General features: G+C 41.7%; 1 protein-coding gene across 1 annotated transcript; it reads right to left on the bottom strand.

The window, feature by feature from the left end:
* Positions 1 to 1,023: 1,023 nt before the first annotated feature.
* Positions 1,024 to 19,017, bottom strand: kpna3 (karyopherin alpha 3 (importin alpha 4)). The gene is made up of 17 exons (XM_084545030.1): positions 18,919 to 19,017; positions 16,278 to 16,322; positions 12,870 to 12,959; positions 10,334 to 10,363; positions 10,163 to 10,215; positions 9,981 to 10,076; positions 8,625 to 8,710; positions 7,172 to 7,258; positions 6,912 to 7,081; positions 6,539 to 6,583; positions 6,286 to 6,417; positions 6,033 to 6,161; positions 4,987 to 5,091; positions 4,664 to 4,735; positions 4,268 to 4,430; positions 4,038 to 4,132; positions 1,024 to 3,958 (listed from the first exon to the last, which is right to left on the bottom strand). The coding sequence occupies exons 1-17, from the start codon at positions 18,985 to 18,987 to the stop codon at positions 3,860 to 3,862; spliced, it is 1,566 nt and encodes a 521-aa protein (XP_084401156.1). The 5' UTR covers positions 18,988 to 19,017; the 3' UTR covers positions 1,024 to 3,859.
* Between the last annotated feature and the right edge of the window lie 7 nt (positions 19,018 to 19,024).

The following is a 19,024-nucleotide window of genomic DNA, read 5'->3' as shown; positions in this document are numbered from 1 at the left end:
GATCTTCATCAGCTGATTGAGTTTGCTCAGTTGAAAAATATACTTTAAATACTTCTTTGTTTGTAAGTGTTAAATCTGTAACAACTAACAACATCTACATATGAAGCTTATGTAGTACAACCAAACTCCCAGGACAGCTACCAAATGGACCTAGATACGTTTAATACACTTTTAATAAGCGCCTGTTTCCCAGGTCAACAATGATCTTCAAGTCTCAATTAATTTCTGGAAAAATATTCAAGCTCATGTTTGCTGTGAGTCAGTTTGGGGTCTTCACTCATTAAGAAATCAATAGATTGCAAATGTAAAATCATCAGAACAAATAAAACGTATTACAGCCTGCTTTTGACACAAGCCTACAATTCGAAACCTATGAAAAATCAATAGCTGCTTTCAGGACTTTAGAATATCTATTTAGATCTCGGTTTGTTTGTGCATTGCCAACAGAACTGCAGTTAAATAACCACAAATCTATTGCCACACAGCAAACCTGGGACAGCTGGAGCTGAGTCAAGCACCATTAATGTTCAACCTTGAAGTATTGTTGTTATCTTTTTAGACTGGACGGGAAACCCAAATCTGGAGTGTGCCGGCTAAGTTAATCATTAAATGTATTCAAAACACGATGAGGTATTCCATGTGTCCACTGTGACCTAATTTTCAGCAGCAAATTACTACGTCAGGGTAAACTCAAATCAACTTGAAGAAAAAAAATCAAGATATGTGAGACACAAATAAGAAAAAAAAAACCTGTTGTTGGATTTGATCTGTAAAGGTCACACTACACAGAAAAGGCCAATGACTATAAGAGGCTTACATCCCTGTTTGATAATATATAGGGCTCACTTTGCTCTTACCCACAGAGCGTATGTGAAGTAGGTCTTGAAAGGAAACTCAAGAGCATAAAAACTGGGGGATAACACTCGGAAACTGTCCGTGCAAAAAGCTCCTCACATTCACGCTCGTACAACTTTAAACAGCTACTGTATGTGTGAATCACAACACTTGCAAGCACGAAGGATCCAACGGCTAAACAGCAAGTTTATTTTGGTTAGAATCAGAAACACAGATAATGTCCTGAGGGCAAGATGGGAGGAGATTTCAAAAATCTCCATGACTGAGATATATATGAAATGGTTTGTGTTGTTCAGCGGGAAGGGGGGGTAATGAGTGGGAAAAATGGTGCAATACAATGTTCAGTGAATAAGTCTTGGAGGGGAGCAGTTGCTCTCAACAGCAGAGAGCAGCATTGACCATTCCCATGGCAAACTCCAACAACAAGGAGACGACACATTACTGCAGCCACGTCTCCCGTTCAAAGATTCTCCAGTTGAGTTTTTTTTTTTTTTTCTATTCAATAAAACCTAGTTTTAATTGAAATGAAAAACAAAAGGCACAATGATTTTCAACTCATTCTTGTCTTTAATATGCACAAGAGTTGAAAGCATCAATGAGCCACCTTAAAGAGAAGAATTCAATCTAAAATTTATAAAAAGATATAAACAATCAGAGGCCAAAACGCTGTCTGTTGCTTTTCCTTTATTATTTTATTTAAAACAACTTTTCATTTAGCAAGTAAAAATCTTGCAACAAACATAAGCTTGTATCCAATTCGGATACAAGGCAACGAAATTGTAAATCTTTAAAGTGGCTCGGTCTAGTCTGCTAGTTCATGACTGTACACCCTCTCTATAGTTTTGTTCAGGAATAAACAGCTAGTCCCAAAAACAAGCCCGGGCTGCTCATAACAACCCCACCCCAATATTTAAAACCCCAGTGTGACCCCATCCCCATCCCCCTCTAAGTAGTTAGCAGCCAATCGGGGGCGTCCAAAAAGTCTTCGAGACCAGGGCTAGGGTTCAGGATTAAAGGGTGACACCTTAAACTCCCGAACCCACGCACAGACTGGGACGGTACTTTTTTTTTTTTTGTTTTTAACAGCCCGTCACCACTACAAAGAGAAAAGAAAACAGCCTGTTCCAATTCACAATACATATGCAAGTCAAAAAACAGTAAAAGAAATATTGCTTCAAAAAAAAAAAGAAAAAAAAAAAAGAACCCTCCCCAGCCATCTTTGACAGTTATCGTCCATCCAATGACTGTCAGCTGCAGCAGCTTTGTACAGGCTTTATGTAAATATATTCATATATTCATTAGACGGCAAGGAGAGATACATATCACGTTTTTTTTTTTTGTACAATTATTCAAATTGAGTGATGACACGTGACCTCTTCATCGAAAGTAGTTAAGTACTAAAGATCAGGACCTGTACTCTTCTTGTAAGTCTTCAGCGAGTATAGGTCCCTTTCTGCAGGCAGACATCGTTATGCCTCTCTGACGTGTGCATAAGACTGAATTAAAAAAGAAAAAGAAGTAAAAACAGACATAAGGAAGCTCCACAGACTCAACCAGGAGAGACATGAAACTATTATTTGTTTGAGGAGAGGATTTAAAAAAAAAATAATTAAAATAACCTTAAGGTCACATAAGCAAATCAAGGACGATTTTCTTTTTTAGTTAAACGCCCTCCCCGACCCCTTTATGAGTTTCACATTACAGGGGAGTCCCGAGCAAAACAGTTCACCGGATCACACGACGATGTGACCGAGCTCAAATGGATGTCCTGTGAAGGGGGATAAACGCTACAGCCGACCGCGTTCCTCTTCTCTTAGTAAGTCTCTGTGCCTTCACCCGAAGGTGCTTCCTCCCGTGACAGGTATTCACATCCGAAACTAAAATTAAAAATTAAAAGAAAAAGTCGCTCTGCTGAATTATGCGCAGGCAGTAAGCAGGTCTTAGAGTTGAAAAAAATTTTTTTTTAATTAATTATGGCATTTTCTTCACATTTTCTGATGTTTTTTTTTTTTTTTTTTTTTAAACAAACATGAAGTTTTAGAATTCAACTGAGGTCACGTTAAAAAAAAAAAAAAAAGTGACGACATCGAGTCAGAAGTCCCGTCAGTCAGTTTGCCACGGAGTCCTCATTTATTTTTTTTTTTGCCTCGGAGCCCTTTCACCCCCCTTCACCTGCCCAAGGACTCTCCTGGGTGGGCAGTGGGGGTCCGTGGTTAATCATGGCTTAGCTCTGGGATTAACTCTTTAAACTGGATATGAGGGAGAGAGAGAGAGGGAGAGAGAGGGGTAATTGGTGTTGCCTGGCCACCAGAAAAACAGTGTGACTACGTGTGCCGACGTGTGTCATGTCAGTGTGCGTGCACATGGGTGAAGTAACACCAGAGGACAATCCAGGGGAGGGAAAGCACAAAATTAAACCACAAACAAACAGCAGTATTTCTTCCCCTTAAGTGATATGATGCCTTCTAACAGAAGTATGCACACAAATCCTAAGTGTCAAAAGGTATGTATATATAGGTGTGTGTGTGTGTGTATATGTGCGTACAGGTGTCTGAACATGTGCTTGTGTTTTTGTCTCTGTGAAGAATCGACATTTGGCAATTAAATCTTGCCGCGAAGGCTTTTTCTTCCTTCTGGTTTTTATTTTTGTGTTGATATTTAGAAGCACTGGCAGAGAATCCTCCTAATGCAGTTTGCCAGGTGGTGACAGTGTCTGTTGAATAACCAGGACTCCTATGAAGGGTTTCAGTGTTCTGTGAAGGATGACCGTTTAAAAATAAAGAAAACAAAAACAAAAAAAAAAAAAAAAAAAAGAAGAAAAAAAAAAAACACCCCACAGTGCAGAGGTGGGTTGCGGGTAAACACTTCAGTGGTGAGTTTCCGTGTTGAAGTGATGTAAGTAAATCCGTCTGTACCAGGTTGCCAGATTGGAGGAGAGATGGATGAATGTCTGGGGTGATTACAGAGTACCCGTGCAACTGGTTGAACCAAACATCCTGGCTTTTTAGAAATTAAACTCCTTCGTTTGCATGTTGGAAGCTGGGTCAAAGTTGAACGTTCCTCCTTGAGTGGTATCAGGGATCAAGCTAGGGTCTTCATCAATCTGGAATGAACAGATAATGTCAGGTTAGAGTAAAAACAACAAAAAAACAAATGGAAAATGTGAGGTGAAAACCACTTACATCATCTCCCGAAAAGTACTGATCGATAATCTCAAAGGCTAGTTTGTAGATGTCCTCATTCTCGTGCTGCTGCAAATTTTCTATCTTCTCCAAACCTAAAAATATCAAACATATCGGTTATTACAAACCCTGACACCATCAACTAGCTGCAGCAACGTGCAACTCGGTACAGAAATTGGAACTTATGAAGCAACAATGTTAAGATTGGTCCGAATGAGCCATATACAGACCTCCACACTCCTCTATGATCTCAGCAATAGTGCTGGCTTCGTCTCCTGCCATGATGAGGATGTTCTTGAGTCCGTCCAGGACGACTTGCACCACCTGCGAGTCCTTCACCGACAGCAGGTTACAGAACGGAGGGATGACGTGCTGCTCCACCAGGAACTCCACCTACACAAACCCACATACACACCACATCCATACTTGATTACAACACAGGGGCATGGTTACAAGAGTGGAAAGAGTCTTTGAGATTCACTTAGAATGATCTTAATAACTAAATAAGTCATCATATTATTATGGCACCACAATATACACCTTCCCCCGTAAAAAAAGCACAGGAATTTAAACACAAGCATCGCATTTCTACATTTCTACATCACTAGCAGCAAACCAGAGCTCACCTGGTCTTTCCTCCCACTGATGGTGAGGTTGCTGATGGCCCATGCTGCCTCCTTCTGGGTGCCAAAATCACCCTGTAGAGAGACAGGCTGTCACTAACATGCACTACAACAACATATTGCCAAGGACGACAGAAAGTCTAGGCCACATTTGCACTTCACTGTTCACTTCCTCTATCAAGAGTTGTTTGGTCAGAAATTGAAGTGTCACGGCGTCTGAATGCATACTTTTGCATAAATTTGTTAACATTTGTGAAGAAAGCTTGGAGGAAAGAACAGACAAAACACAGTTTAAGCTTTGTCTGCTCTTGCTCCCATGCACAAACCTTAGCTAGTTGGTGAATGATCATAGGAATGAGCCCAGCATCGATCACAGCTTGGACCTGCTGCTGGTTCCCAGCTGTGATGTTGGACAGGAACCAGACTGCTTCCTGCAAACAGACCAGTCACAAATGAGTCAAAACCAGCCTTAATATCTTCCGCTCTAATAAATATTCTGAATTAAAACTGTACCACAAGCTGCACTCCTGTTCCCTATTCTGAATGCATATACACACTGATCAGGCATAACATTATGACCACGTTTCTAATATTGTATAGGTCTCCCTTGTGCCTCCAAAACAGTTGTGACTCATCAGAGAATGGACATGGGTCTTCTGAAGGTGTCCTGTGGTGTCTGGCAACACAATGCTGTTAGTGGGGTTGAGGGGAGGGGCCTCTGTGGATCAGGCTTGTTCCAGGGCATCCCACAGATACTTGATCAGTTTGGGATCTAATGATTTTGGAAGCCAGTGCCTTGTGCTGTTTTCATATTTTTTCGAGTTGTTCCTAACCCGTTTTCGTGTGTTTACCTGTGTCAGGCTGCATCCTGCTGGGGATGGCTGCTGCCATCAAGGAGTGTCATTGCTATGGGGTGGGGGTGTCTGGTCTGGTCTAGGTGGGTGCTACATGTCTAAGTAACATCCACATGAATGCCAGGTCCAAAAGTTTCCCAGCAGAACATTGTCACAAGATGGTCAGTGTTGGTCTTCTCCTGTCAGTGGTTTTAATGTTGTGGCTGATCGGTGTATCTAACTGCATCACTTGACAAGGAAATGTCTTGAGCACATTTGTAACGGTTAAGGCCAAGATGAAACAGATATTTATGTTCCCTTTTCGTGCTCACTGTTAAATGTGGGTTAGAAATCGACTCAACTGTAAACTAAACTTCTCTGTAACTGAATACATATAACAAACCTGTTCCTGTTATATTATACTCCCCGACACTGACACTGATCTCATAAATGTTACAAACTTCACTACAGTCTCACATCTATTTCTGCGCTGAGCTATAAGATGTAAATAAATAAATAAATAAAAAAAGCTGTGATACCTTGTTGATCTTTTCTTTAGGGTGCGTGAGCAGGTTGGGGAAGTGTGCGAGGACATCACAGTTGAGAACCACTTGTGTCTGCTCGTCCGTCCCAGTCACAATGTTCCCCACTGCCCTCAGAGCCGCCGTCTGCAGATAGGAGATAAAGGAAGACAACAAACTGTATGAGGACAAAGATAAATAAAAGGCGGTCTTCTCAGTGTGGACGCAGGGCTAAAGCTAATAAATGAGATCAACAGAGCGAAGCCCTCACCTGAACTTTCACCTCCTGATTGCTGAGGAGAGGCACAAGAAAGGGAACGACGCCAGAATCAATGACCATCTGGATCTGCTCGTTGCCTCCGTCCGTCAGATAAGACAGAGCCCACACTGTGTCTACTAGGATCTGAACACAGACGGGAGGAAAAAAAATAAATGAATCACATTGCGCCGTTTTGGGAAAAGAGCACAAAAAGGCAATCCATACAAACACGAAAATGACAATCAGATGTCAATTTGTTACTTACATTTATATCAGTGTGATATATTAGCACGCAGAGGGCGGGCAGTATCTGTGAGGGAAAGAGAAGTAGTTGTGTGAGTGGGTAGGACGTGGGCAGAGGAATAGATGAATAAAATGAATGTAAAAACAGGACAGAGCAAAAAGACAAAAAAAAAAAAAAAAAAAGACTAAGAGGAATAGCTGTCAAAGCCAGACTTCGGCTGTCCCCTGAAGAGCTTCATAGTCAGAAACTCTCCTGGGTGATGGGGGCCACTGCAACGGCTCTGTGACTCAGCCTGCAGTGACACAGTCAACTGCAAAGAAGCACATCCATCCGTCTGGCACATGAAAGCCTGTACACAAACACACACACACACAAACAAAACAGACGCACCCACCTCTTGCACAGTCTCCATAGGCGGTGGTGGATCCTTGTTACGGCAGAGGTTAACAATGACCCAGGTAACATTGCGGAGGAAGGTGATGGGGATTGATGGGTTGATGAAAGAAAGCAAGGGCTTCACCACGCCCAGGGAGATGACGTAATCCCTGCACTGTGGACCATCACCTGGACAGAAAATGGGAGCAGAGGTCATTATAACCGGATAGTTTGCACCCAAGCAGCGTGCAGCGGCTCCTACCAGAGGGTGACGCTTACCTATAATGTTTCCTAAAGCCCATACAGCTTGTTCACATACGTTCTGGTGAGGAGAGTGTAGCAGCCGCAGGAACAGGGGAACTGCATCTGGAAACGCAAACGGATACAAACATTTCAGAAACTTGGTCAAGGTAGACAGATTGTGCAACCCGGCAGAGATAAGCCCGTTTCCTGGTCACAATCAGAGCCAAGGGAAATAAATGTGAATGCAGCATGACCGTGTCACGACTCAACCTCTGATCTAAATCCCACGTTGGGATATCGATGACTGAATGCAAATGTCCAACTGCTGCAAACTGAGCCGCGACAGGCTGCTGCACCACGAGGGGATCAAACGCAAGGAAATGGGACTTATTGTGTGTTTCCATGGAGATGGATTGAAATGTGTGTATAGGATAAGTTTAAGTGACATGAATACAGGTATTATTGATCTATAAATAGATTTTAGATATAGCTTTATCTTCCCTTGCAACAACTCATAAAGGTTACCTATGCTTAAAATGAAATTATACTCATCTAACTCAGGTAGGGCTGGCCAAAAACAAAAGCTGAATATTTTTCCTTTTTAATTCCTCCATTAACTCAAGACAAAACATGATAATGTTTCTTTGAGCGTATGCTATTGTGACGGGTCATACTAATATTAAATGCCAGCGCTTCTGTAATTTTCTTTCTGACACTGGGAACGGTGGCAGCTAAAGTTGTGGTTTTGGGGCTGGGTCAGGCGACACACTGCTCCCATTCCACTGAAAGCTTTCGTTCCAGCTGCTGCCACGTTTAAGTTTAACAAACTTTTATGTTGGAAAGCACAAAACCGAACCATTTCCAAATCAGTGAAGCAATGTGACTAACTTTACTTGGTATCACTTCTCTGTCTTCAGCTGTCATTACTCATCGCGTATCGGGAAGACTCCGACCTCCCGAACGACTCTGAAGAAACCGTGTCCCACGCCGCTGCAGAGAGCTGGCTGGTGTTTGGGTGATAACTGAGAGAGCGCTAGTCTTAACAGACTCAGTACATCACCATGACCTAACTTCAACTTAAGCTCAGACTAGGCTGAATCCCAAACTAAACATTAGAAAGGCAAGTAAACACATGACTTTTGATTCAGGAATCTGGGAGATTTGGGAGATCTGTTATGTTCATCTGAGTGGAACGCTGTATGTAGATTTATAAATGACATATACATGGATTTAAGGATACGTTTTTAGATATGTGGCTTTCCTTAGTTTCAAGATGGACAGTCAGCTTATCTTGGTTTTCACAATCAAGACATTTTGTTCTTATCAGACAACAGCATATTCTAAAACTAAAGCTACCGTCCAGAAAAAATAAATCCGCCTCAGCGAGTGAAAGAACAAATAAATATGCTTGGCTTGCAGATGGCAGACAGTACGTAAACACAGACTGACGGGGCGGCACTAGGGAAGACAGAGCACGGGGTCAACTTACTGGATTTAACCACAGCCTGGGTCTGTGCTGACGTCCCAGAGGCGATGTTGGTCAGAGCCCAAGCTGCCTCGAACTGAAGAGAGGGACTGCGAGGCGGAAAAAATGAAATTGTTTAAGACACGAAGCAAGCGTTCACTTTCATTTCGACAGTGGATGGGAACGCAAGGTGGAAATGAATAATGATAAACATCGACGTGCACATTTCTACGTTTCGACACTCTGCAGCTGTCACCAGATCCACGGTCTAGATACCGCGCTGCAAACGAGGGCTGTGCTCAAAATGGAGAACTATCAAGAGATGAGTTTAAGGGAAACTAATGCAACACAAGATATTAGAAAGCACACAGTTGCAAGTGATCCTCACACCACCCACCAGCCAAATGCTATTGAATTGTGACAATGGGTGGCAAGTCCATCTACCCCACTAAATGTCTCATCAGGGAACTGACAATGATTTGGAGTTCCTACTTATTTCTTAAGCTTTATCTTCTTTAGCTCAGATGTAAAACAATCTACAGGATGGTGTGGCTCTTTGTGGCTACTGTATTTTCCTGTGGACAGAATTATTTCCCGCCCTATCATACATTTACAGATTCGGTGTGAAGACCTAAGAAATAATTGTCCTTTATTGTTTTGTGGCGGTGGATGTCATGCTGCTCATCTCGTTGTAAAGATGAATATCAAGCCAAGCCACTGGCTTCCTGCTTTGCTGCGATAACAACACTGCAGACAATTTTCTTTCAATTAATACCCACCGACTACACTGCAAGAACTCAAAAACAGCTGGCCAGTAAAACCTCACTTGCCGGTTCATTAGGTACAATAATGAAACACGAATACATTCTAATGTAACAGTCTTACGTTAAATGTTAGGCGTAATTAGTTTTGACGACATCTTTCAAAATGATCACACGGTTGCATTACAACCTTCCTTGCACACTTTCAACATAAACATTCATGAAGCTTGAATGCATTCGTTTTCACTAGTGTACCTAATGTTTTGACCTTTCGTTCAACGTTAGCACGATGCTATCGGCAGTGCAATCCAGTGCAATTTCTTCCACTCCAACTATTTATCTCGCCCCTCAGTAAGCACAAGGTCCTGGGAATTGGGGAACTCCGAGAGACAGGAATGTTGATATATTTGGCTTGGCCTGTACAGATCGGACCAGCCAGCTGCCCTGCATGCCTCCACACACTCTCAAGTGTGGACACAGTGGGAATCGCAGGCTCGTGCGCATAAAGCCTCTGTTGCGGCAAAGACTTGTTACAGTAGCATCAGCAATCCAAAAAAGTCTGCGATCTAATCATCACCTGGAAGAAGAACAATGCAAACTGTTTTGGAAGAGGACTTACTTGTCGTCCCTCTCCAGGCATTTGACTAAACTGGGCAGGATCCCAGACTTTATCAAGTCGTCGATGGGAGGGTTTCTGTCGCTCGAGAGCAGTTTTCTGAGGAAAAACCACGAGGAAATCTCAAGACCATCATATACAAAAACAGACTGTGTCTATGTACATGTGATTTGTTGGCTACTCACCTGGCTGCCTGCACAGCACTGAGTTGTATAACTGCATTATCACTGGTCGCGTTCTGTAGTGACAAAGAGCCAGTAGATATTAGCAACACAGTCGGCCAACAGTTAAGACGCTATAGGTGTTACATTTAGGAAAGGACAACAGATCATAGAAAGAATATTGTAAGCTCTTACCTGTAAGATGGCATCAAGTGTAACATTTTGCTGCAAAGAGAAGCGAAGAAGCATATTAACAAACAGTTTTAAGAGCTCTTTATATGTGGTAAATGGAGCATTTCTCTGATTTTATATTAAATATCTTGTACTTTATGCAATATTATATGTAATCTTATATCATTTCAGGTTGTTACTATTGAATAGTGCTTCAATAAGCGTTAAAAACTACAGTAATTCAGTTGTTTCAGGGAACGGATTGTTTTCAGTGTGGGACAGATTGACATCTGACAAACGGGAGCAGATGTGACATTGACCTGCGGATGTTTGAGATATTTTCGCAGTATAGCTAACAAAGCAATTCTTAACTGACCTTGGCTTAACACGATTTCACATAGGTTAAATTTATGTACATATTCTGAATCCGTTTACAAGTTTATATTGAGACGCTCACAGCTCAGCCCAGCTTGGTTTGTTAGCTGCCAACTAAAATGCATGCACACACACTGCCTCTTCTCTGAAGTATGAAATTAGTTAAACACAGCTTTTTTCCAGCTACAGTATCAAGTGATTCTGAAAGTTGAACCTTATTATTTTATCAAACCACCATAGCAGTAACATGAGGTTTTGGCTTCTATGCATAAAATGCAAAGACATAATAACACTGGATGTTAGAGATTCATGCATGCTGGGTACATGTTCTCTCGTGAGGACATTATCAAAAGCAATGACATATTTTTTACTTCAAAGTAAAGAAAACACAGAAATCAATACTTTGTCTCTACGTGTCATTGTGCAGAATGAATGACAGACTGATAACACGCCTGTTAACGGTGATTCTGTGTTGAGTAACTACATATTAAATGCCTAGAACTTTAATTTGCGCAGTACAAATAAACATATTCATATGAAGAACACAAAATACCGTTTTCCAAATTACTGTGCAGAATACAGTTTGAAAATACTCGTACTGAACTTAAAACCAAAATCTGTCATACTTATTTCATATTCAGAACATTAATTCTTATTAAATAATAAATCTACTTACACAAATCAAGCTGCTTATAGTTGGGGCTGCTTTACTAATTGTAATCTACTAAATTTTAGAGTTAATGTAGACTTTCTGATTGCATTTAATTTGAGGATTTGCTTCCTGGAGCTGCCATTTCAACGTATTCTGCTGCTCAGCCTCATAGATCCTTCCTGAATGCACGTAGAAGTAGAGTAATGATAACACGACCAAGAAGCCAGTGGACATTAGTATTACACAAATAATCCAAATAATAGTAGCCTGACATGCAACCACATTCATGTCTTATGAGAATGCCAGTCTGGTAGCACTTGGCACACGTAACTGCACGGCATGAGGCAACAAGGCTGAGAGGAGTGGTGTAAATCTTTGATCATCTGTTCATAAATATTAGTACTTAATAACCATTCTTTTTTTGAAATAAATGCTACTCTGCAAACGCTTGCCCAGCGTGGTGCAAACAATCGGGCGAGTTTCCAGGAAGGACAGAAACGTGGCTCCATTTGGGTCAAACTTTTTATTGAATGTGGATGCTGTTGTCATTAGTTTCCACCACATTTGAGGATCCACAGCAGGGAAGCGGCACAAAAAAAATTATAATCTAGTGAATGTTTGAAGGTATGTAAACAGACGCATCTTATCAGATTATCTTGTTTAGCATCTTGTGTAAAGATTCAACTTGGAACGTCTGATCAGAATGATATCAAACACTGCAAGTGCAACCACAGCCAGTGATGTTTCGTGCATCATCACAGGATGAAGCCATGCCTGAAACCTGCCAGTTAGGATCTCCAAATATCTTGTGGTCATTTTAATGTTTTTATTTACAAACAGGTACCCTGCCTTCGTAGCTCCTAATATTCCAGCTTGTTTCTTGCTGACAGTCCTGTTAGAAGGCAGTGATCGTTAAGCAGCCACCCAGAACTCCAACCACCAGGATATTGCAGTATAGTAGGGCACTGATCAAAACTTAAAAACAGTTGGAAGGTTTGTTTTTTAAGCATTTAAAGAGCCCACTGCAATGCCCATGGCTGAAGTGTTGCTTTAAGTACAACTGCCAGCCTCTGGAGGATCCTGCATTGACCTTCTTTTCTGCAGCCACCTTTTAAAACCTTGTAATCTGTGTCGGAAATTTTCCTTGATAAACTTTTATGTGACTGAACTTGCCTGTGCTCTAAACCGCTCTCAGATCCTTTCATTCTGATGACCTTTCTTTGTTGCTTTCTTTTGCAAAATATCAATAGCTTTTTTAAGGCCTCTTGCAAGACATTGAGCTGTTTCATATTTATTTTTTTTATGCTCAGAGAGATCTTTCTTCCTTCCTCCTGCATTGCAAAGTAACTGTGACTTGCTTAATATGTGAAACAGGCTTTCCTTTAATTAAATCCACCTGCCAGACTAATTAACAACCCTGTTAGAGATTGAGAAATGAAAGAAACTGAAGAAAATTGCATTTGATTGACACCCAACTAATTTCCATATATATATATGAATACAACTGCCCTCCTGCCCCACACACACACTTACTCCTTTGAAGTCTGAGTCGACATCAGAGTCCTCCAGACTCTCCTCCTGCGGGACATTCCTCTTCTTCAGTAAATGCTCGTCGCGTTTGTTCTGACAAGAGGATGAAAGACAGAAGAGCAATGAGGGGAGGGTTCATTGATGCGGTAATAAATTCTTAAAGAAACAGCGAATCTAGGTCTACCCCAAAACCTTATTCTCTTTCATAAACTTTTACTTTCTGGAGCGTTACCCTTTTTATTTATTTTTTCTTCCCCTGTTCTAAATGGTTAATCCGTCGGAAAAGGAACTGCCTTCGGGGTGATGAACGGCCCAAACGCGCTCATCTTTGAAGGACACTGTAACCCTCTACCCCTCGACACACGCCGCAGCACCAGCATGCACCTATTCGTGCTGCATCTATCTACAGGGCATGTGAGTCAGTGGTAGGAGGAGATTCCCTTGCCCTACATTCCTGTGCATCACGCTGATGTGCGTCACCGATGACTAATCAGCTAGTGCAGTGCTTTTCGCCGCTCTGATCCAGCTGAACGGAATGTGCTAGACTTGAGAGCCCCTCAACGCTGACGTTTTTATGCTTTACCCCCAGTCCCGACACTGTTCTCCAGACATCTGCCGTGCTGCCCTTCGTGTTTGTTTACCACTCTGCTGAGACTACCTCTGAAAGTAAGCCGCGTTAATTAAAATCAAAAATTTCCCCCTACAACAACAAGCAATGCTCCTGCTTGTGAACTAGTGTGCCATTATAAATGTTAATCAGCTTGTGTCAGTTATAAAAAACATGTTTTTATAGAGACCTTACTAATTTCAAGCGCCACATTCCTAGAACCAGAAGGCACTTTCACCTTCAACTACAAACAAACTTTTCCTTTTCCAGGTAGCAGGAACAACTCAACTTGACATCACTGTAATTAACTTTATTTAGGGGAAACACAACTTCTCAAATTTGACTCTGTAGTGGATATAACCCAACAGGATAAGGTATACTGACTGTGTTTGTGCTTTATTTCTCAAAATCACCATGTATAATCCAAAACAGAAGTTCTTCACCAAGAAAAAGGTGGTACTTTTGAGTGGACTTGCCGGATATCAATTTGATCAGACACAAAGAACCATCGAGCCATCTGTAAGCTAAATGTGTTCATGATTAAACTGAGTTCTTAATCCACAAATACAAAGCAGCACTTCAAAGGTCCTAAAACTAAACTGGTGTTAAACTGCATACAAACCTTCAACACCCAGCTTCGTTTATAATAATATTTTTCGGTGGTAAATCTGACCTCACTGAGCAGCTTCTTCGTGATCTGCTTGGCGATGTGACTGAACTGTGTCTACTATTTTAAGCGTCGGTTTCCTAGCGAGTTTGCCTTCAAAGCTCTGAGCAAAGAATGCACTGGTATTGGCAAAAAAAATAAAAAATAAAAAATCCCATCCGGAACTGTCAGTGTCCACAAAAGCTGTCTCAGAGTGAGTGCCAATGAAGCAGCTCTAAAGTGTCAAGTCACATGCTGAAGTCACGCCCCAGTTCCTTCTGACTCCGAAGCCTTACACTCAAATTATACCAATATGAAACCTGACTTGTATCCGCAAGGGGAGGATTTGCATAAATATACGAGCATTTTGTAGGAAACTTCGTAGTTTTGAACATTCCAGGCCTTGAAACATCAAAAAAAAATCTCTGAGACCCTTTCTGGAAGGGACCTGCATCATACAGACCATTGTGTGTTAAAAGCCAGCGACGAAGTGAGTTTATATACTGGACTTTGAGCACTGCCAAAACGGCGGGAACATACCCTGTGTGGACACAGATGGAGCAACTGCTGCCTTTGCTAACATGCTGCTCATGCTACACCTTCTGTGTAGATCTAGTTATTCCACTCGGGTTTTGCAGCAATTTTAAAGCAGGAGTTTTCTTTACAAGGGGAATCAGAATCAGCTTTAATGACCCAAGTATGTGCACATACAGGGAATTTGACTCCGGTAGCTTTACTCTCTTGTACATAACACACAAACTTAAATAAGTGAAGAAAATTAAAAATAAAAATAAGATAAAATAATAAATACAATGAGCCAGGGTTTTGTACAGTGATACAGTAGTGCAGTTATTGTTTATTGTTCATGTGACATAGCTAATAGCTCTTACCTCTCTTAATATGCAAAAAATACTAAATAAAACCTGGCTAGTCTATGCGCAGTCTGCGAGGGCGACGACTATACCAGTAACGCTAAGCTGGGTTCCTAGAGGATGAAATGAATGAAATGCCAAGTATCATCAAACGGACGGGTTACATGCAAATGTAAATGAGCTCCAACAGCCAAGTAGACGCTGCGTGTGCATAAGGGGTTATCAGCTACGGACACAGAGGGGATTCAAACCTGTGACCCTGCAGTCCCAAGTCCGCTTTCCTAACCACCGATGCTGCAAATGTGCTGCTGCCAATGAACCCACAAAAACTCAAGTTGATTAGAATCACATCATTAATAGACAGGTTGTTTGAAGCTAGCCGACAAGTACCGACAAGTGACGGGTAAAAGGTGGTGAAAAAATAATTCCATCACTAAATTACAGAGAGAGTGCACAGAAATCCATAAAAGCTCAATAGATGCAAGTTCTCAAGTCATCCAAGCCGTGGTGTATCTAAAACTAAGCCACTTGCCCTCAAGAAGAGAAGAATCCACTTGGTTGAGCGGTGAAACATCTTCAAGAAAACTCAAATACCATGTTTTGGCTTCGTTTGGAGCTTAATGGACAGATATGGAAAGACCAACCATACAGGCATGTGGAGCAACCGGGTACAATGAACTTAATGTTGACCTCCGTGGTTATAGCTGACTATTTTGCATACAGCCGGTGTGTTTGACTCTCTATGGTTCATAGCATAGAATTGCTGTCCCAATTTTCTCAATACACTCTACGCCACTGGTTTAGAATCAGAGGCAGGTTTACAAAAAAAAAAAATTATGGCTGCCACTTCTACGCAACAGCTTCGACGTACGTGCACCTCCCCGGCAATATAACAACGCGTCGTGGCTCTCAACGGCCAGACAAGCACAGAGACTTATCCCTTCTTCAGCCTCCTACAAACCATCTGCTCAGATGTTTTCTCCGTTTCCTGTGCTGCAGCAATTTCAGCAAAACTAACTGCTAATCAACGTTTATCAGTTTCAACCCCGACACGAGACGGTCGGCTCCAGCCGCCACCGTTTGAAGCGCAGAGACTCGGAACAGCTGACCACCCACCGACGAGCATTTTATCAGCGTAATTGCGGAATAACGGAATCACTCGCGTAGCCTCCTACGCCATACGCTCCGTGCAGATTTGTTGTGGGAGTACAAACTAACATGGGCTGTGTGTGTGTGTGTGTGTGTGTGTGTGTGTGTGTGTGTACAGATGGTGCATCTTTACTCACCTTTCTCAACTCAACTGTCACCTCATTTCGATGTCTTCTCATAGTCTGTAACAAAGAAAGAAAAACGCAGTTAATGAAAAGATGTTTTATTTATTGACACATTGGGTAAATTCAACCATTGTAGGAAAATGGACATGGTAGCCATTCACACTGGTCGTATAATAGGTAATTTTGATTTTGTGATCTTATCTTGACAAATTAAAGACACAAAGCTTGAAAAAAGATATTTGACAAGTAATGAAATGTTTTAATTTTAAGACAGATCTGTGACTTAACAACAGCAACTCCCACCAACACAGCTAAAGGTCAGACGTCTGTAATACAACTCAAAAAGAGCACAAACGAGGAGTGTGAAGAGAACGGTTAGACTAATTGCTGTATTTGTGCATCTGTTGACTTTCCAGTTCATCCAGAATGGTTTGAGATGGTCTAAGATCTTGTGACTGTTTGAAGAGGTTCATGTTGCCTTCCTAAATAGCCTCTTATGTAATTTGGGACAGTCATAACTCAGGACGCTGCGGAGCAGAGAGGTGTCTCCCAACCGCTCCAAAACCACAATAATTTCGCTACACTGACCCGGACAAAAATGTACAATAATCCAGTCAGTTTATTAAGAGAAATGAATGTTGCCCTGCACAATTTTGACATTTGATAAACCTAAAATATGAGCGATATGAAATAAAAAGATTCAATGAATATATACCTACAAAAACAACAAACTATATGCTTTTAAACATATGCCTATGCTACAAATAGGTACCATAGTTACCCCAGAAATGGGATATTTCAAATTTTGTAAAGCGAAAAAAGAAAAAAAACACTTCAAACCAAACCATAACCTCCAAACATAACCATAACAAAGGAGGAGCTAATGGTCTGCAGCATGTGAGACTTCACTGCTTTGCAATTCACTGCTGTTCCTAATGGTGTCAGAAATGAAGAGCAATCTGTTGTGCCTGACCTAAATAAATAAAACCCAAAGTGGCGTGTTTTTCTCCCCCTTGCTGTTGTCTGAGTCATCCATTTACAAAAAAACTCCAATTCATGCAGAGGCTCTTAAGAGGAGACAGGTCAGTCATCCAAGATGCCTGAAATAGCATCAGGAATGCACTTGGCAAAGTCCGTCTGTCATAGTAGCCATGTGCTCATCGGACCAACTCTGAGTTTCAAAACAACCACCTATGGAGCACCAGATTGTCTCTTCAGAAACCGATGCAAGGCCGATCACCGTGACAAGTGGACGGTGATGTGAGGTTCTCCAAAGCCCCCCGAGACGACTCCAATTGTCGATGGCAGCATATAAATAAAGCTGAATTGAAGTGATGGATTTTGAAGGGCCATTTCCAGACATACTTTTGTTTGCGGATTATCTCAGGATTACCAATAGATCAGAACAACCCAGGACAAGTACGCCTTTGTTAGTAAACCCCTTGGCGAAGAGAGATGCTTTCTGATAAATTCCATGCATACCATAAATTATTTAAACAAGTCCAGATATTTGGACTTGTTTTTTTTTTTGTTTTTTTCATTTGACATGCTCAGTCAAACACTGCTAAGCTTCTTTTTTTCGTGGCCTGTCTGAATATATTTTGAGCAAATGGTTTGGTCATCATGAGCATTGCAGACAAATGCTGTCAGAGAGATTTATAATTAGACTTGTTAGTTGAATGATGCTGCAATACCCGGCGTTTTAGACCGTAACGCTGGTTTCCCAGAAGGGCACACAGACCTACGAATACCTAGGATATCCGATGAAGGTGGCACAATACATCAAGTGTATATTTGGATTATGTCTATGCATAACTATTAACAAATCTGATAAGAAACGTTAGATCAAGCTATGATTAAGAGTAGTGTTAGCTTAACCAAATATAAGACGTCTACTCTGGCTGATGTATTCAGACCTAAATGTTAATTAATCACTTGGTAAAGACGTTTTTCCACATCAAAATGGATCGTAAATCTAAGGTCATCTTTAACGCTCAGCTAACCGGTTAGTGGCTTCAGCTAGCAGCTCGGTTTAGCTGGCTCACCTGGTGTTGCATGCTAGCTTGACGTTAGCAAGATAACAAGGAGGGGCAATATCTCAACCAGACGGTTAATTCAACACGAACCTACGTTGTTCTAACAATGACAACTTCGTGTGACGTTCGTGCAACAGTACGGGTCACTACTTGCGGGTTAGCCGGCTCTAAACATGTCAAATAGCCAGGTTAAGGTGCCGGTAAGGCCCAGCCTTGCTCGCGACCGGTGTCCATCCAGCTAGCTAGTTATCGTTAGCTGGCAGTTGACAGCTACACCGCTTGTCCCCCAATTCTAATGGTCCAGCTGTGATTGATGTCCACAACACGTGAACTACTGAAGATTAGAAAGCAGCTCTTGTTACAAGGATAACCTTCACAGCTGCCACTCTATTAAAGGGGAATTTAACCGTTAACATGCTAGCACCTCTGATGGCGAACTCTTTACGTTAGCTAGCTAGGTAGCTAGCTAGCTAGCTAGCAAGCAAGCAAGCTACCAGGCTGGCAAAAGGAGCTGCAACCGGGGCCGGGCTCCCCCAACAAGGCCCAAAGACTGTCATTTTCTACATAAAACATATTAGATTCGTGTTGTTTACAATCGTGTGTATATGTCAGCTCACCTCGACATCACGTCCCTTGTTTTTAAAGCTCTTGATGCGGTGGTTTTCCAAGCCGGCGTTTTCTGCCATGGCTGTATGGTGTTTAGCTATTACTCCGGCTTTCGGG

Source organism: Chelon labrosus (genome assembly GCF_963514085.1).
Source record: "Chelon labrosus genome assembly, chromosome: 5".
In the NCBI taxonomy this organism is placed as follows: domain Eukaryota; kingdom Metazoa; phylum Chordata; class Actinopteri; order Mugiliformes; family Mugilidae; genus Chelon; species Chelon labrosus.
Note: the sequence above shows the minus strand (reverse complement) of the source record. Positions and strands in the feature narration are given on the sequence as shown.